Source organism: Aulonocara sp. 'chitande type north' Nkhata Bay, linkage group LG7 (genome assembly GCF_057382095.1).
Source record: "Aulonocara sp. 'chitande type north' Nkhata Bay isolate Kocher_YH1m ecotype deep benthic linkage group LG7, A_spYH_male_GT1.1, whole genome shotgun sequence".
In the NCBI taxonomy this organism is placed as follows: Eukaryota; Metazoa; Chordata; class Actinopteri; order Cichliformes; family Cichlidae; genus Aulonocara; species Aulonocara sp. 'chitande type north' Nkhata Bay.
This window is the reverse complement of record NC_141350.1, coordinates 19,403,668-19,422,503: the sequence shown is the minus strand read 5'-3', so window position 1 is coordinate 19,422,503 and position 18,836 is coordinate 19,403,668. Positions and strand designations below refer to the sequence as shown.

Sequence of the window (18,836 nt, the reverse complement as noted above, 5' to 3'; positions counted from 1 at the left end):
AAACCAAAATGACCAGAAAAAGTTGGTTAGTATTATCAAGTCAAAAAAATTCTGTTGACAACGTCTGCTAACTGCTATCCAAAAATGATAAACATAATAAGCATTATATGTCGTGATGTCGTGGCCATATTGGCAAGCTCATGTGAGCTTTATGTACAAATACAAATGTAAAAATCGGGGTGACTTTTTAATCTCTGTCGGCCAGCCCGTGTTTGTATTTGACCTCTTTGACCTCTGTTTGTTTCCCTTCCCTTGCACCCTTGTCCTTGGTCTCCAGTTTGATGAGTGAGAGTGCCGCCAGCCTCCTCCCATCACCACAATGGTCGACATGGAGACCCATTACCATCCCCCCTCTCCCCTGGAGGACTCGGTGCTGGGCAGTCCCCTGTGTGCTGATGACGATTTCATGGGTAGCATGGAGCAGCTCCAGGACATCTCCCAATCCATCAGCGACGACGCTCTTAGCTCATTTGGTGTCCCAAAATACCAATCCTCCAGCAACGGCTCTGATGGGTCCACCGTCCTCGGTAAAATTAAGTGTGATTTCTTTTTGTTTACAAAGTTACAGTCAGACCATGAATGGTTTGCTTTCTCGCTCTGGTTTCACAATGTCCCAGCACCTCAGTGTAATCTCCTTGCCATTCTTGTTGTTGTCAAACCAGGAGTCCTTCAGTTTAGCCCCGTAATCCCTATTTTGCTCCAAATTGAGGTTTAGATAAGAAACTCACTTTGGCCTTTTTAACTTTTTTCTCTTAAAAGGCTGTACTACATTATCTGTTATCTTAACAAACTTTTTCTCAGTCTCCTCTGTCCAGACTAAAACACTTCCTAATGATTTGAGAAATTGCCCTTTTAGCGATTGGTGTGATATCTGAGTCTCCTGAGAGATTTCCTTTCTTTCCTTCAGTATTTCCACCGTTTTTCCATTTTTCTCCTCTGGCCTTATTCACCTATCATCCTTGTGACTCTCTAGTTTTACCTCTTTTTTTCCTTCTCCTTCCAGCCTTTCTCTTTGCCCCATATCCTACAACATCCAATTTTCTTCTGTGTTTCCTCCTGAATAGACTGGGTCTGGTAAATTTACATGCTTAAAAAAAAAGAAGAAATGCAACAAGTGAAGGAGCTGTGAAGAGTACATGTAAGACAGGGAAGAAGGGGGGGGGGTGGAAGAGCACTGAGCATCGGAGAAACATTTGATGACATCACGGAAAAGGCAGTGTGAGGGTGCATGCGATTTATGGGTGTTTAGGAGCACAAACACGGTGAGAGACAGGAGCAGAAACTCATATGCTTTCACTCTCTGCTCTCAGTCAAAACATGTGCACTTGCCCCAAGCTGGAACACAGCTCACTGCCAAATGCTGCTTATCCCTGTGCTGGCATCTATCGCCAAAACTCATGTGGCTTGACTTAGTGCCACTGTTTTGTACCATTTCATCTGCGCTATTTGTGTACCAAGCAAGTTCTACCAACCACGTTCCCTTTGCAGTGTGGAAATGGAAAGCTGTTGGCAACACGCAGCAAACCCCATGACCTGTCATCCATGACGAGGATCTGTAATAGTACTACATAATGATCCTATGTTTGTGACAGGCAGTACATCACAGCGTGTTAATATCTGTAAGTAAATGCTGTGATGGAACGGGCTGTCCTAATTGGGTCATAGAGGTGCAACTGTGCTTCAGATTCACCGGCTCTTTGGCAGAGAGAGGTGAATGTGCAGATGTCAATGATCATATGTAGTTCAAATTTCTCAAGCTTTCAACTTTAGACATAGGATGAGGCGGCTCTGTGAAATGTACATTTTTTTGGGTCAAAATTTTGTGCAGTGCTTTTATCGAGAGATCGAGGGATTTTCAACATAGCATTTCTAAATATACTAGTTTTCTTTAGAAATAATTATTTCTATCTGCACACAATAAAAGAGGAGAAAAAGAATTGTCTCACAAAGCAGGAGATGGATATAGAAAGTTATCACAGCATTTCCAGGTGAACAAGAATTGGAGTGAGAAGTATCATCAAGAAATTCAAAGAGCCACAAAGTACAGGACAAGCCTGGCAGAGGTAGGAAGTGAAAGATTTCAAAGACTCTGAAAGAAAACTAGTGAGAAATGTGTTTGAAGACCCCAGAACAACTGCCAAGACACTAGCAAGAGACGTAGCTAAGTCAGGATCTGTAGTCTCAAAGAAGACAGTCACCAGAATCCTGCACAGGAATGGACTGAGAGCTTGCAGACCAAGAAGAAGAGACACCCTAAAGCCAGACTGAAGTATGCGGGCAAACTGGAAGCGCTACCTTTGGTCAGATGAGATGAAACTAGGGTTTTGTTTGTGTGTAAAATAATGCAAGGATCCAAAAACTAGGATTTTTGGAAAAGCATTTTCTTTTCATTTTGTGACCTTCAGACACTCGGCCACTTTGTCTTTGGTTCTCAGTGATTCCGTCTTCTGTACAAGTTTGTGAATATTCATTTCATTTTAGTTTTTTGTGCCATTCCTTACTTCAGTTAAAATTATAATAGCATTTGTCGACAAATAGTAAAAAACCCAGATCTTTTTAGTTACCATTAAATATTAGTGTCATTTAGAGCAATATATTATTATATATCAGGAGAAAATGTAATCATGTGCATGCTTGTTTTATTAGATGCGCTTACGCCAGCATCCAGCCCATCATCGGTTGTTTACGGCGTGGTGGCTGGCCAGGAGGAATTGTCATCTTCATCCACATCACTGAACCTGGAGTGCCGAGTGTGTTCTGACCGCGCCTCGGGCTACCACTACGGAGTCCATGCCTGCGAGGGCTGCAAGGTGAGATAAAGATTTTTGTAAAATAAAGAAGAAGTGCTCTGAGAGCGCACACGGCAAGGCAGCTCACTCTCTGGACAGTATTTACTTTTAAGAGAATTGTGTTGTATTTTTTTATACATTCATTTTGTTTTCTTCGGTCTTTTTTAAATGCACTTAAAGACGTTTATAGTGCTGTAAAAACAAATGTAAAGTGCAGGCTTTTGTTATTTTCCTTTTTGAATTTAATATGCTTGACATACTCAGATTTTGAGTGTACAGTATTCCCACGCCACACCGCGGTTCACGTTTTGCGGACTCTCTACAATCCCGGATTTATCTATAAATTTATATCACGGGAATTTTGTTAAATCGCGGGTTTCTGCAGCCTATAGGTATACTGTGCCGCTGCACATACAAATGTTTTTAAAATACGTATGGATGTATCTCAAAAGTGTTTAGGAGGGTCGAAAAGTTTTATAAGAGTGTGCGGAGGGTTTTTATGGTTTTAAATATATAAAAATAATAAAATAAACATGGTTTTTACATTCTAGAACGTAACCCCTCGGATAATTGCGGGAGTACTGTAATTAGTTTTTTCATATGTGCCTACACTACATGTGTAGCATTCATGCAATTGTTGTATAAAATTCCTTTAAATGTTTAATAAATAATGCAATGCTAACAAAGTCAAAACTCCCTTGGCGAATGTAGCTATTGTCGAAAAAGTGGTTCTGTCATTATGCTCGATAGACTTCATAGGTCCTTTTGCCAGATGAGCGCACTCATCTTTTCACCCTATGCCCTGCTTAATCTTTACCACCAATATCCATCCAATCTCCTTCCCCATACGGCACCCTCAGTGAGGCACAGAAAGCCAGCTTAACCCACTTTAACCAGTTTCAATAGAGTAAATTATTTCTTATTTTTAGGTATAACACTAAAAAAAGAAGGAAAAGCCAGACTGAATCCAGGTGCAGTGTGTGTCTTGTGACTAATGATGGCTTATAACAACATCGTAAATGTCACATTTGGCCTTTACACATGGTTGCTTATTAGTCATTCAGTTAATTGTTTACCAGTTGTTGAAGAGGAAACCAAGGCCGTCTTAAGATAAACTAAGGGTCAAAGACGGTGTGACTTGAGATGTTTTTCAGCTACTGCTGGCTGTCACTTACTTCAGGTAAACGATCTGGAAGACATGGCGATTAAATCGGGGGACGTCTGTACTTCTGCGCTCTGTAAATACACTTAACTTAGATGTGTCAGCCAGTGATAGAAGTGATAGAAAAACTCAGATAAAATGGAATAATCATGTTGCGTGACTGTAGATCAGTGCTTTGATACAGATGTATCTGTAGTAGATGCTACCTGAGGTCAGTCCACAGGTCAGCCAGAGTTGCTTTACAGCAAGTCTTAAGGCTGTAAAACAATAAATCAAAGGAATTTCTCCGAAGTCAAGGTAAATTTGTTCAGCCTATACCTTTAGGAAAAAGTCATGTCTGGGGGCCTCTGGATGTCTGGAGTTTTGATCTCCTCCATACCCGCTTCACACCCTGGAGGACGGGGCTGTAGCCCCCCCACACTCCCTAGCAGATCATTACATGGAGAAACCTTTGGAATGCAAGCATGCTGATCCACACAGGTATGCACACATGGGTATTCACAGACACGGACTAAAGCTTTCTTGGCTGCTGCCTCAAAGCACACTGTGCGCTGTCTATCTTGCGTGCTGCACAATATCGTTTATTATTTAGTAAATATTGATATCTATGACTAGCTAGTTTATTGTGATGGTGCTTTGTTTTCTCTATTATTATGTTGCTCTTTGTTGTTTGCTGTCTCCTCTGTTTGTTTTTTTTGTTTGTTTTTTTTTTTTTTCTCCATACAGGTGACCCAGGAGTTCTTTTTTTTTTTTTCTCTCTCTTCCCCCCCCTTCTCACCGTCTCTTCTCCTCTTTGGTTTTCTTTCTTTCTCTCCCCCTCTCTCTCTCATTCATTCCCCCTGTCCTATTTATTTAAAAAAAAAAAAAAAAAAAAAAATGACAAAGGATGAACTGAAGCTCTGCCATCACGTAATGTCGCATACTGCTGTTTCTGATGTCATTTAAAAGAAAAAAAAAAAAAAAAAGGAAAAAGTCATGTCAGTGCATATCTATAAGAGGTGGCCTGAAAGTACTAAAGGTTAATGTTAAACCCCAAACTTTGAACATGAGTTGAATGGGAGAAGTCAACATTTCTTGATCATAACCAGAAAATCTGGAAATTGTGCCTTTAATTACAAATTTAAACAGCGTTATCCTCACGTTCTCTTAAAGCACTCAATAACTGAGAAATGATTATGTAGAGCAGGAGTTCTCACATTGCTGATGACAGCTGTGAGAAGAAAGTGAGTCCTTCTGTCACCTTGTATAATGAGCTGAGTGAGTGACTGATGACAGTGAAAGGGTTACTGGGATGTGGGAAGAAACTGTAGGAAGTATTCGAGAAATTTAATGAAATTCTGAAATATGGATGACTAAATATGCCACAATCAAAGTTACAGTTGAGGAAAAACAGCAGTAGTTTAGCCAAAATTAGAAAAAAATATGAATGAATGAAAATCAGATTTTTACTTTGTTTAACGTTGATAAAGGTTTTTCTGTTACAAGCTACTGATGATTGCACAGCCAAACCATGGAATCGAAGTCTTTATTTCAAAGATATAAGAAAGAAATGTTAATTTACAAAAGAAATAAATGAACATGAAATAAAAGAAAGCTATCATATTCACGTTTCACATCAAACTTTTAAATGTCTCTCTGCTGCAACACAGCTGAGTGAAAATGACTCATTAACAAGACTCTGTAGGACTTGACTGCATGCTAAATAAATTTAAGTGTTTGGAAAATTGTATTTCTAAAAATACTATTATTGTGCCATGTTCATTCACTAATGAGCTGCTGTAACATGAATCAAATGACTGAATTGTCACTTCAGCATGTAGTCAAGTTTTTCTAATGACCTACTAATTTTATTAAGGTGTTCTGCAGCAGGGACACATAGAAAAGTTTCAGGACGCTGGCCCTCGAGGACTGGAGTCTGACACCCGTGCTTTAGGTCATTATATGCCAGGGGTGGGTAACTCCAGGCCTTGAAGGCCAGTGCCTTGCAGGTTTTAGATCTCACCCTGGGTCAGCACACCTGAATGAAGTGATTAGTTCATTACCAGGCTTCTGAAGAACTTCAAGACATGTTGAGGGGGTAATTCAGCCGTTTGAATCAGCTGTGTTGGATCAAGGACGCATCTAAAACCTGCAGGACACCAGCCCTTTAGGCCTGGAGTTCCCCCACCCCTGTTATATGTGTATAAGTTTTCATTATACAATCAAATCTATACATATATGTGCTAAATAAATATACTTATCGAATACACAGGCTTTTTTAGATTAATATATATATTAGTGCTGCCAGCGTTAATCTCATTAAAATGACGTTAAACGCCATAACCGCATTAACGTGGCAAATCTCTGTTAGCGAGTTACTGCGGATCGCCCCGTGCGTGGGGCTTCACGGCGTCAACGTGTTAAAATATCTTTATATATATATCTGTATACACTGATCAATAATTATTTAAATACACATAGTATTTAAAAGTATTGCTTTTTATATACACAAATATCCATATTTAATGTAAAGCATGACCATTAAGCACCCTGCCTCATCCATATACTGATTTAGAAGTGCTTTTTTTTTTTAAATATAATTTTTTTTTATTTGTGTAAAAATTAATTAATTAAAAAAATAAGGAGGAAACAACCATGGAAACCACCTGTTTTTGTTTAGTTCTTCTCTGATGTTTGGTCAGCGATCAGTAATAGAAACATGACCCTCACCAGTCAGGACATGGCCAAAGCCGGCATGCAGCCCACTTGAGCGAATCTGAATTTCTTTTCCATCACCGTGTTATTGTATACCTGTTTGTGTGCCAGTGTCAGGCTCAGGGTTAGTAGGTGAAAGTCAGCCGGTGTTGCGAGCTCACATGACTGTCACACGTCTGTGTATTCTTGCTCCGTACATACTCTAGCAAACTGATTGACTGAGTTTTGGATGAAATCTTTGAAGCTTGCTGTTAGCAAGTAAAGGATAAATATGTTATGAAGCACCTCCCCAGGACATTTTCCTACCCTTCGATGAACTATAAGTGCTGTTTGGTCCATCTGTTCCTTACCAAAGTTAAATATTGCTTTGTGTTAAGGTTGTGTAAACAGAAGGAAACTGGTGGTATTGCTTTGTGAACAAAGAGCTGCTTTTCCCATGATTATCGTCTTAATACAGTGGGGAGACGATAATTTTATTTCTGAAACTGGCTGCTGAACGGCTAACTTTATTAAAAGTAAAATGTAAACTTTACTCTGTTTTATTTAAATTTTTATGAACTTTCTCAAAGAATACTTCACTTTGTGTCTGAGCAGTCTGGTCAAATGAAAACACGTTTGCTTCATGTGAGCACTAATTACATTTCTTATGTTCTTTTTTTTAACCCCTCCCCTCAACCCCCCAGGGTTTTTTTCGCCGGACCATCCGTCTGAAGCTGGAGTATGACAAGTGTGAACGTCGCTGCAAAATCCAAAAAAAGAACCGCAACAAGTGCCAATACTGCCGCTTCCAGAAGTGCCTGTCAGTGGGAATGTCCCACAATGGTGAGTCCTGGGCAGTGCTTCGAGCTCAGAAGCACACATCCACACGTCCATCTTGCTTGTTACTTGTAAACACAGACTACTTAACAGAGTAGCACAGTTGTGCTGCTGCCAGGGAAGATTGAACAGGCACGTACCCACATAATTAGCACAAATAAGCCATCAGACAGTTGGGTGTTCAGATGCATGTTAAGGCAGGTCCCTAACTGACACCTAATTCAGGCGAATATAGATTTATATGTCGTCTTCATTTAACCTTTGGACAATTTCCACTCTTTTTATTCAGAAATAGACCAGAAACAAACCTGCAGATGGAAGGCACGCCCGTTCTCTGTCTTGGCAGTGCTAGTATCACATTGCATTATAATTACATTGGCTGAAACTGCTTGACCCATTTGGTGCAGATGTGCAAACAGGAAGGGAAAATCACATGACCTTGTGCGTCCCTCCACCCGATTTTTTTTATTTTTTATTTCCAGCTTGCAAATACCTGGCGCTCACTAATAGTCCGATTTTGTGCAAATTTAGCACATGGAGAACATCAGGAGAGCAAATTATTAAGAGTTTAAGTGGTTCTCACTATTGCTAATTTATCACCGTTACTAGTTCGTTGAACTTCCGCATAGTTCTATTCACTTGGACACTGAAAATAAATCTTGTGTTTTGCAGCAATAACCTCTATTTCTGTCTGTGTGTGAGGGGAGATATGCATGTTGGAACACAAGGATTTCACAATTGGAAAAGCTTAAAAGATTCCCTCCTTGGTGTGGGCTGTCTTTCTTTTAAATACAAAAATATTGTGTGAAATGATATTTACACTCAAAATATAGCACGTCATGTTGACCCTGGGCTAAGGTCATTGTGCTGATCGAAAACATGAGTGTATGTGTTTGTATGAGTGGACTTCTGCTAAAGGTATCAATGCAGCCAGTCCGTGCACACAGTGTGTAACAGCTTTGATTTCTCTCTGGAGAGATTGACCGAATATAGCCTTCTCTGTTGAGATATAGTTTAGGTTACCCCTCCTCTTATGGTTTATGTTATTGACTTCATTGAGCAAAATGTAAGCGAGTACAGGAACTTGAGGGTATGTGAGACCGTCGCAACCTTACAACCTGATCTTTGGAGGTGTGGTGACACCAGAGGACCACAGCACGGCTATTTTTGTATGTCTCTTTGTATCGATTTAGAGTCATTTACAGTAGCCACAAGTATTGCATTTTATTTTATTTTTTTAAATTTCAAATGTAAACTGATCAGACATTCAAAGTTAAAGCGTCAACAGAAAGGTGAAGAAGTTTAGAATAAAAATGGTTACATTTACATTTCAGTCTCAGCATGTAGTTTATGTAAAAGTCTTTATTTCCAAAACGTACCGTATTTCCCGGACTACAAAGCGCACCTGAATATTAGCCGCAAAAGCTAAAATCAGGGGAAATCCTGTTTTGTACATACATTAGCCGCACCTGACTAAAAGCCGCAGGTGTTTCAATGTTGACTCATCATATGTAAGAGAATATGCACAAAGGGAATTGTCAGGAAAGAGATGGCTGTTTGGAGACACACCCCTTTTATTAATATTTTTGAAAAACAAGTTATGGGTACATATTTGCACATGTAGTACATAACAGTAACCTATAGCACACCAGAAAAATAGATTCGGACTACCTTTTAGGCTCAGGTGCAGTGACACGGCTTTAACAAGAAGAAAAGTCAGTCATTCACCATCTTTCTCTTCTTCCTGCGCACTAAAACCACCAAAGTCCTCTTCTCCAATGTCGGAAACGAACAGGCTCAGGATGGCTTCGTCATCCACTCTCCGCTTCTCTCCTTCGTTGTCACTTTCAAAACCAAAGAAATCCTCGTTGTCAGTGTCAGAGTCGAACACCCTCAGAAGGGCCGTGGCGGTGTCCTCCTCTCCATCATGCAGCAGTCCAGCCCTTCAAAATCCGTTGGTGATCGTGGATGTTTTCACACTTTTCCACGCTGTCAGAATCCACCGGTGGAGTTGGGCATAACTTGCTTTTTGCAAGTTTATCGCCGCTCGTCATCCACGACTCCCGCTGAATGCGTAGCGCTACTTTGAAGTTTGTTTTTCGCGCTACTTCGTACGGCACTACGTTGCCTGGCGGACGGACATGTGACTAACATACCACTCTTGAACCCCGATCCTTCCGCCAGGCAACGTAGTGCCGTACAACAGCGGAACAAACAAAACAAATCGTCTTACGATATGACAAAAATCATGGAAAATCCATAGAAAAGCCGCACCTGACTAAAAGCCGCAGGGTTCAAAGCTTGTGCAAAAAGTAGCGGCTTATAGCCCGACAATTACGGTAATCGAAAAAAGGACTGGTACACCGATCAGGCAGTGATCAGACTCATCTGTTAGTGGGTGGGATATATCAGGGAGCAAATGAACATTTTGACCTTGTAGTTGACATGTTAAAATCAGGAAAAATGGGCAAGTGTGAGAATTTGAGCAAGTTTGACAAGAGCCGAATTGTGATGGCTAGACGGCTGGGTCAGAGCATCTCCAAAACTGCACCTCTTTTAGGGTGTTTCCAGTCTGCAGCGGTCAGTATCTGTCAAAGTTGATCCATGGAAAGAACAGTGGTGAACCAGTGACAGGATGATTGACGCACATGAGGAGTGAAGGATCGCCAGTGTGGTCCGGTCTAACAGACAAGCTATTGTAGCTCAAATTGGTGAAAAATATTTAATGCTGATTCTGATAGAAAGGTGTCAGAATACACAAATGAGTCAGGGATGGGCAGTCAGATTTTTTTTGTCTTTTGGGTCCTGCCATCCATGTGGATGTTACTTCACGCATACCGCCTACTTAAGCAATACTGCAGACCACGTGACCCTTTCATGGAGGCGGAATTCCCTGATGGCCTCTTTCAGCAGGATAATGCACCCTGCCACAAAGCAAAAATGGTTCAGGAATGGTTTGAGCACAAGTTTGAGGTGTTTGATCCGTGGAGGCCTCACCTCTCAGCTTTGAGGACTTAAAGGATATGGTGCAAACATCTTGGTGCCGGATATCACACCACACCTTCAGGAGTCTTTCCCTGAGGAGCCGGGCTGTTTTTAGCAGCCAAAGAGGACCAAGACAATATCTAGGCAGGTGGTCATAATGTTATCCTTCATCATGGTATATAGTGCTTTTCTACTCTAAATGAACACTCAAAGTACTTTTTTAATACAAGCTTCATTCACCCAAAAATACACACATCGCACTTTTCTTTACCCAAACACTTTGTTTCTAAGCATTGCAACAGCACAAAAACTCTTTATTAGCAAAAGGGACTGAAAGTTTTCTCAAATCCAGCAACTTATTTCCTCACGCATTTCATTTGCTGACAAGACGCAGACGGCTCAGCAGACTGACGGACTGACCCCTGCCCACCTTCAGCTCCCTTCCACGCTTATCCCCTCATACTGTTGCTTAGGAATTAGACTTACACGAAGCTTAGCATCAATCACTTCCTCACATCTTAATTGGACTTGGCTCCTGGCCAGGCGCCCACCGTGGAGCTTTACTAGCTTCAGATGATCCATCCACATTCTGAGCAGTAATCTAACGGGCCCTCGTGCTGCCTGCCAGCTCAAGGTCTCATCCTTTCGCAGTCCTCTTCAGTATGCTCGGATTCATTTTGTAAGCAACCATCAATAAATGTCTGATGTTTTTTTTAATGCTTTTACGGGCTCATAAAAAACAGGCAGTTAGTACAGCTGGTCTCCTCACACAGACGTGCAGATTTGTGTGTGAGTAAGACAGCTTGTGCACATTTAAACTAGTGAAGAGGGGTTGGAAATAGTTCACCTCTAATCTCATTAGTCAAATGGGATCAGACAGTCTGAGCGATGCCAGCATCCTCTCATAGAGAAATAGCGCTTATTAACACATGTTGTTGAAGAACGTTTCAAGCAAATGTTGCCCACTTTGTAATTTGTGCTAACTTATGTCATTACTGTAATGCATAAAAAGTCCATTTGCCTTTCAATGGGCGACCGTGGCTCAGGGGGTTGGGAATCGCATCTGTAACCGGAAGGTCGCCGGTTTGATCCCTGGGCTCTCTGTCCTGGTCGTTGTGTCCTTGGGCAAGACACTTTACCCTACTTGCCTACTGGTGTTGGCCAGAGGGGCCGATGGCGCGATATGGCAGCCTCGCTTCTGTCAGTCTGCCCCAGGGCAGCTGTGGCTACAACTGTAGCTGCCTCCACCAGTGTGTGAATGTGAGAGTGAATGAATAGTGGTATTGTAAAGCGCTTTGGGTGCCTTGAAAAGCGCTATATAAATCCAATTATTATTATTATAATGGCAAGCAGACATGTTTACTGTCTCTTTTTTTTTCTTCTTATCCTTGCACAATGTTTCATATAGCACAGGATATTTCTGATGCACTGAAAATTGTTACATATTTGACTGAACCTTCTATGGTAAAGTGTTTTTCCTGACCTTTTAAACTGTTTTTGTTGCTGTAGATTTATTGTACGTGTTCAGGCATAGCGAGATGTTTTGGCAAAAGCCAGGGGAACTAAATTGACTTCATGAAACAAGTCTCTTGTTTCTTCGATGTTTGTACTTTCATCCGGCTATAAGCCACTGAATTTAAGCTGGCACTGAGACGGGCAGATACAAGTTAAATTACATCTTTGATTGAGCTCAGCATTGGACGTTTATGGTGTTATCGTGGAATGTGTTCTGTTGTGTTCAGCTATAAATGCCGTTTTAACTTGTCCATTCCATCTGTGTATTCTCTTCCACTAAATTCATCCTGTGCTTGTATGTTATTCAAGAGTTCCTTCTTTAGAATACAATATAAGGCTGTCTGCACATCCTCTGTGGTGTTTGGCAACAGATATGCTTTCTGCAGTACTACCATATTAAAGTATTAGCTTTTTGAATTTGCAGAAATTGTTTATATTTTCTGGATACATTTAATATTTTGCCTTCATTTTTAAGTTTGCTTGAAACAGTTGTATTTAGCAAGCTGCTTTTACTGGAACTGCACTTGGTGTAACTGAAATAAATCTATGACTCGACACTTTTATGTCACCACAAAGTCATCTCCATCTCTCTGTGTGCTGTCCGCAGCCATCCGGTTTGGTCGGATGCCCCAGTCAGAGAAGCTCAAACTAAAGGCGGAGATGGTGACGGTGGACAAAGAGGTGGAAAACCCCCAGCTAGCTGACCAGAAGACCCTGGCCAAGCACATTTATGAGGCTTACCTGAAGAACTTCAACATGAACAAGGCCAAGGCTCGATCCATTCTCATGGGCAAGACCAACACTGCTGTACGTTGATTAGTGAGTAAAGTAATGGGTTGGTGAGTGAAAAGTGTTGCACATGTGGACCTCATATTCGCACGTTCTTCCATTTCCAGCTTTTCCTCATAGTGCGAGGTCATGTGGTTTTGTAACTTTTAATTTATTTTTTCATGTCTCAATATGACCTGGCAATCGCTCCCTTAGAGATTAGACACAGCCAGCCAATGACAAAAATAAGTTGCTCAACCAGCGGAGCAATTCAGCACACAGGATGGGCAAGGACTTACTTAAGCCTGTTACTTAGCCTTTCACTGTGCATTTCCCTTAATGTGTATGTTCTTTTTATCACCCATTCCCATTCACCCTAAAAGCATTCCCCCCTCCAATGTGCTTCTTTCCTACCGAGGGGGATAAAAAGCGGGGGGCTAGAAAAGGAGAGGTTCATGGACTGCAGCCCAGAGAGTCTGAATTCCATGGATGGATGTGTAGGTGTAAAATAGGTCAAGAGGGACAGATCGGTCCAAGCGCTCATCCAAGTTCAGGCACAGATCTTATCCACTGCTTCAAAGCTCCTGATGAACAAGCAGAGTGGGTAGAAAGTACTCAGTGACTGATTATTGTTTAACCTACCTTTGCTATCGCAGCGCTTTTACACAACTCGTAACTGCCCATAAAAGTCTTGTTGTAATCTCAATAATGTACATCTCAATAAGTCTCGTCAAATTTAACTTTACTCATACAGAGACTATTAAATATACATGTGTGTATATATATATATGTCTTGATCTGGATACAAATGCTTGTCACTTCAACCCAGGCCTAAAGGTCTCACCAATGAGTAAATAGCAAGTTTCTGCATTCTGAAAACTTTATAAGTGTAGATTAGTATCCCCCCCCCCTGCTTTGACGTGTTACTCCACTGCAGCGTCTTCTGTTTAGAAAACAATTCAAATGATTGCAATGCCAGTACACATTTGTGTAGTTCATGTGGCAAGCAGTGATATAATATAAGGACAGTTCCTGAAAAGTGTATCGTGTGACAAATTGGAATCAGCAACAAGTTGTGGAAAACACTAGTTTTGCTATTTCACTTAAGAGAAATAGAAAGACGCTTTTCAAAAGAATTCCACCTATTTAGTCTTTCTTTTAATGCATCACAATAATAATTCTAGCGAGTTTTACTCAAAAATATGTTGTGCTCAAAAAGCAGAGTATACACGCTTTGACTTCTGGAGCTGTGAACCTTTTTTGATCTTCTCCTCATCTGAACCTCCGTTATCAAATCAAGGAATGTTAGCATGACGTAAAAGTACAAAATTAACCACCTCAGCGTTGGGTTGCGCATACCTTCCCTTGTTACTCTAGCCCACAGTTAGAGCAGCATTCATGAGTCAGAGCTCCGATGTGCAGCAGCAGGTGTAAAGCTGTTCATCGAAATGCTGTAACTTGTCCTCTGTGGGAACAGTGACATAACCGAAACACCCGTTAACTGCCCACAATGCTTTTGTATGGTTTCTGTACAGGTACACTCACTGTAAACAGACCTCTTGACAGGGCACTGGGCACAGTGTCAACATTTAAAATTTTAGACATTTTGAATTAAACTCTGTGTTCACGCTGCATTTCTTTGAGCTCTAACTGTGCCTTCAGTTGTGGATATTGTGAGTAACATCTAAATTTTTTTTTTAATTGTCTTGGTCGATGATTTCGTTGTTGTGACAATGCTTCTTGGAAATAAATTTTATACTGTTGGAAAGCCTGTTTGTTTGCCCAACAATGGCGCCAGAAAATGACAGAAAATGCATTTGTGGGTTGCGCATATGAAAAACAAAAAAAACCCTAAAAGCCAAATCTTTACGTTCCAGATTTACTGCCAAGAGCAGTTGTTACAACAAAGAAATAATTGATCAAACACAAATTTCCTTACTTTTTGTGCGAGGTTTATAATTATAGTTACCTACAATCATATATTTCTTATTTTTCTATATAAATATAATTGAATTCAGCAGAACTTCAAGCACGTAATAGTGAGCTGGTTTTTCTCAAGCACCGAAACAGCTCTGACTCAGGGCATGGATATGGGACCTCTGTGGGTGTCCAGCGGTTTTTGGCACTAGAACATTGGCGACGGATCCTCTGGGCCACATGTCCCCGCTTGGTTCACTCGGATTTGGAATTAGTGGAATGTGTGCATCAGCATCTAAGTTTAAGTAAGTTTTAGCTGTTCAAGTAACTTTCACATGAATTCAAGCATTGCGTTGTGATGAGATGATCACTGTTGCACTTTGTGCCTGTTTGTGGGTTTAATGATGTGGCTGGTGTGTGTGTGTAGCAGTAAAATGAAGGACAGTACGCGTGTCATCGCGGAAACAAAACATTCAGATGTCAATAAGGGCTCTAGGCTTAGCCTTTCCTCTCAGTGAAGATTATTATCTGTAAACACTCCAGTCAGTCAGTTATTCACGTTGACAAGTTTGCTGAGTCGGCATGTTCCATGTCAGGTCTCGTCTGTCACGAATCGTCTTTTGTTAACAGGCCAAAATCCCAGTTCTCGCTTCTATAACCTGTGTTGCATTTCAGCTGAGACACATTTTTAACAAAGCATTATATTTTTAGTTTTATAGTGACGTTTATTTCCCTACCATCCACAGCCTTTTGTCATTCACGACATGGAGACCCTCCAGCTGGCAGAGCAGACACTGGTGGCCAAGATGGTCGGCTCCGTGGGAGCGATGAAGGACAAGGAGGTGGAGGTTCGGATTTTCCACTGCTGCCAGTGCACGTCGGTGGAAACCGTCACGGAGCTCACAGAGTTTGCAAAGTCCGTCCCCGGGTTCTCGAGCTTGGACCTCAACGATCAGGTGACTCTTTTGAAATACGGAGTGTACGAAGCCATTTTCGCCATGCTCGCCTCCAGTATGAACAAGGACGGGCTTCTTGTAGCGTACGGCTCAGGCTTCATCACCCGGGAATTCCTCAAGAGCCTGCGTCGACCGTTCAGCGACATGATGGAGCCAAAGTTCCAGTTTGCCATGAAGTTTAATGCGCTGGAGTTGGACGACAGTGATCTGGCTCTCTTTGTGGCTGCCATCATCTGCTGTGGCGGTGAGGAAATTTGTTGCATGCATTCTTCAGTATCCTATAAAATCCTTTTTACATTACAAAAGATGATGATGTTTCTCTCATTTTCATTTTGGCTAGACCGGCCAGGCCTGGTGAATGTGGCACACATCGAGGTGATGCAGGAGAGCATCGTCCAGGTCCTGCAGCTCCATCTGCTGGCCAATCACCCCGATGACACTTTCCTCTTCCCCAAGCTGCTGCAGAAACTAGCTGACCTGAGGCAGTTAGTCACTGAGCACGCACAGCTTGTGCAGGAGATCAAAAAGACAGAGGACACCTCACTGCATCCGCTCCTGCAGGAGATCTACAGAGACATGTACTGAAGACTTTGGAGGTATAACCACAGTAGGAAAACAAGAAACCATCTCCTTCTGAGCGGGGACTTGAAAAGAAGAGGAGACGTCCACATACTGGGTTTGAACCACTTAACCTCTGACCCTAAAGGGTTAGCTTTGGTGTCTGTCCAGTGTAAGGGAACCTAAAGGTGAAGAAAAAGGAGGCTGATGATTCATTTGATTTGACAAAGTGCTTTCCACTTCATTGTGTGTGAACCTTATCAGGCAGAAGAATCATGTATGCTAAGATACTTTGTACAGCTGATTGAGCCCCTGTCCAGACACCACTGAATGCAATCTCTGACCAAACTCTAAATGTTCTTTTTTCCATATTTTTTTTAAAACGTCTGTAAGGTCGCCTCCTTGGTGAAACCCTGAGGTAACCCTAATTTGAAGAACAAAAGTGAACTTTATAATTGCCACTCCAGCCGGATGTTTTACAGCAACGAGCCATATGCCCGAATAACTTAATAACAGCAGCAATTATGCAGTTTAAATCAAGGCAGCTTCTCCTCAATTGGCTACCAAAATGTGGCCGGTTGAGGAGCCAGTGGTTATGAGCACACCAGCCCGCCACCGTGATTCTCAAGCTTTTCTGTGGAGTCACGTCCTGAACATAACCATTTTATCTGTACGTCATGTCCCCGAAGTCATACTTCTTAATGACACAGTAGAAATTGCCATCATCATTATTATTATTTTATTTTATTTTAATATTCTTAACAAGAAATACGACTTAGTGCTTAAGTTGTCCACAAACTGTACTGGGAATGCTATTTTTTTTTTTTTTTTAAATTAGGTAGCAGTGCCCAAAGTTCAGACTCACTGTGTACATGCACCACAATGCACTGAAGCACAAGCATGCCTGTGATATGTTAATGTGACACTTTTCTAATGGAGGTTTCAAAGGACAAAAAAGACATACACAGGTGTTTAGCACTCCCTCCTGATGTGTGTTCTGGTATTAAAGGGCTAACACTGTTATTAACCACAATACAACTCTGACACGGGCGACACATGAATTCACTCAGCGAATCTCTCTCTCTGTTATTGTGTTTAACTGTCTGTTTGGTCCTCATAACACACGTGTTAGTTAAGATTTAACAATCTTATGTGCACATTTTTCCCTGATGAAAATGTAATTGTTTTTATTTTTCCCAGCTAAGAGAAAACCACAGTGATGAGGCCTCATTGGTGAAACATCTAGTTTGTTAGTTGAAAGGTTGTCACACTTTCATTTGTTTAGTTTTCTCTGTGAAATCACTTGGCCAGTTATAGAAGACAGTCAATCTGGACGTATGCAGGTAAAAGAAAAATGAGTCTGTAGCCCTTTTCCTACTCAGTTATTCTCTGGCTTTGGTGTTTTTTGCTATCTAACAAAATAGGCACATTTCCATGTGAAAGTGCCGCTCCTGCATTTTGTTGTCACACTGCCTTTAATATAAAATACATACGGTGGACATCAGAGGACCTATGTTAAGGGAATGCTGAAAACATGCATAGTTTTCTGATAGTTCGGATCATACACATCTGACTCTCTGTGAGAGGGCGCTACTCCTTTTCTGCCTCATCACTCACACTGTCCTGAAATGATCATTGAATTCAGAGAAATGTTCCTTATGTTTGTAACACATCGCAACATCAGAGCAGGCTTTACATAACTGAAGCTTTCACACTGACTGCTCACCCCAGCTTTTAACTCTCGTGGTAAACAAGGTACTAATGATGATTGACTTTTGTATTCGTAAGTTGGGTGAATACTTTCAGATGTTTGAACATTTACAGTAAATGTAGTTATGTACTGTTTTTTTGGTTTTTTTGGTTTTTTTTGGTCTAAATGCGTCATGCTTGTCTTTGAATCGAATCATATTTTTATACTGAAGTATGACTATATATATATATATATATATATATATATATATATATATATATATAAAACAAAATCTCACATGTGTTTAGTTGAAATGGCACAGCTGAAGAGTACATTGTAAATAGACTTAAGGTGTAACAGGGCAACTGGTAATCTGCATATCCATAGATCTGAATTTTTGAAATGGAGAGTCATCTAGACCATAATGTGCATTCAGTTCCTTCAAGTTGCACTTCGTTTATCTGTCGAATTAAGCACTAGAATTTTAAACTGCAAGCATGCGTGGTCTGCGCAGGGCTACACTAGCTTACACGTTTGAGTGGTTAGTTATAAACTTGACCTCTGTGACCTTTTGATTACCATGAAGAGTAAAAAGGAACAAAACATTTCATAGGAAATGTGAAGGCACAGCTTAGCACTGATCATCCAGTACTAATCCCTTCTTCTAATGCTTTTATCTCAGGTTGTACATAAGAAAACAAAGGGGGTAATATATGCACAGATTGGGGGGGGTGGGGGGGTCACATAATATCTCTGTTGGTTTATAGAGAAACTGAATGCACTCGTAATGTAATTTGCCATTAAATCACATGCTATAGCAGTAAATGTGTTGCAGTAATGAGAAAAACACGTATATTGTTTTACAATTCTGATCTCATCGTGCTTTTTCTCTTTGTTTTTGTCTGACTTTTCTCACTCGCTGCTATATTGTAATAACTTACCAAGCATTTCTTATGCCATAAGTAGATTACTGATCTTTAAACTGC

At 41.0% G+C, this 18,836-nt stretch overlaps 1 protein-coding gene across 4 annotated transcripts in view; it reads left to right on the top strand.

The window, feature by feature from the left end:
- The window catches only part of pparab (peroxisome proliferator-activated receptor alpha b), an 85,502-nt gene extending 67,420 nt beyond the window's left edge, over positions 1-18,082 (top strand). For all 4 annotated transcript variants that reach the window (XM_086299285.1, XM_086299287.1, XM_086299284.1 and 1 more), the window contains 6 exons: positions 278-527; positions 2,647-2,810; positions 7,329-7,467; positions 12,569-12,768; positions 15,393-15,846; positions 15,943-18,082. In XM_086299285.1, the coding sequence (XP_086155411.1) occupies positions 320-527; positions 2,647-2,810; positions 7,329-7,467; positions 12,569-12,768; positions 15,393-15,846; positions 15,943-16,187 (1,410 nt within the window). In that variant the 5' untranslated portion in view covers positions 278-319 and the 3' untranslated portion in view covers positions 16,188-18,082. The remainder of the gene's footprint in view (positions 1-277; positions 528-2,646; positions 2,811-7,328; positions 7,468-12,568; positions 12,769-15,392; positions 15,847-15,942) is intronic.
- Positions 18,083-18,836: the final 754 nt, after the last annotated feature.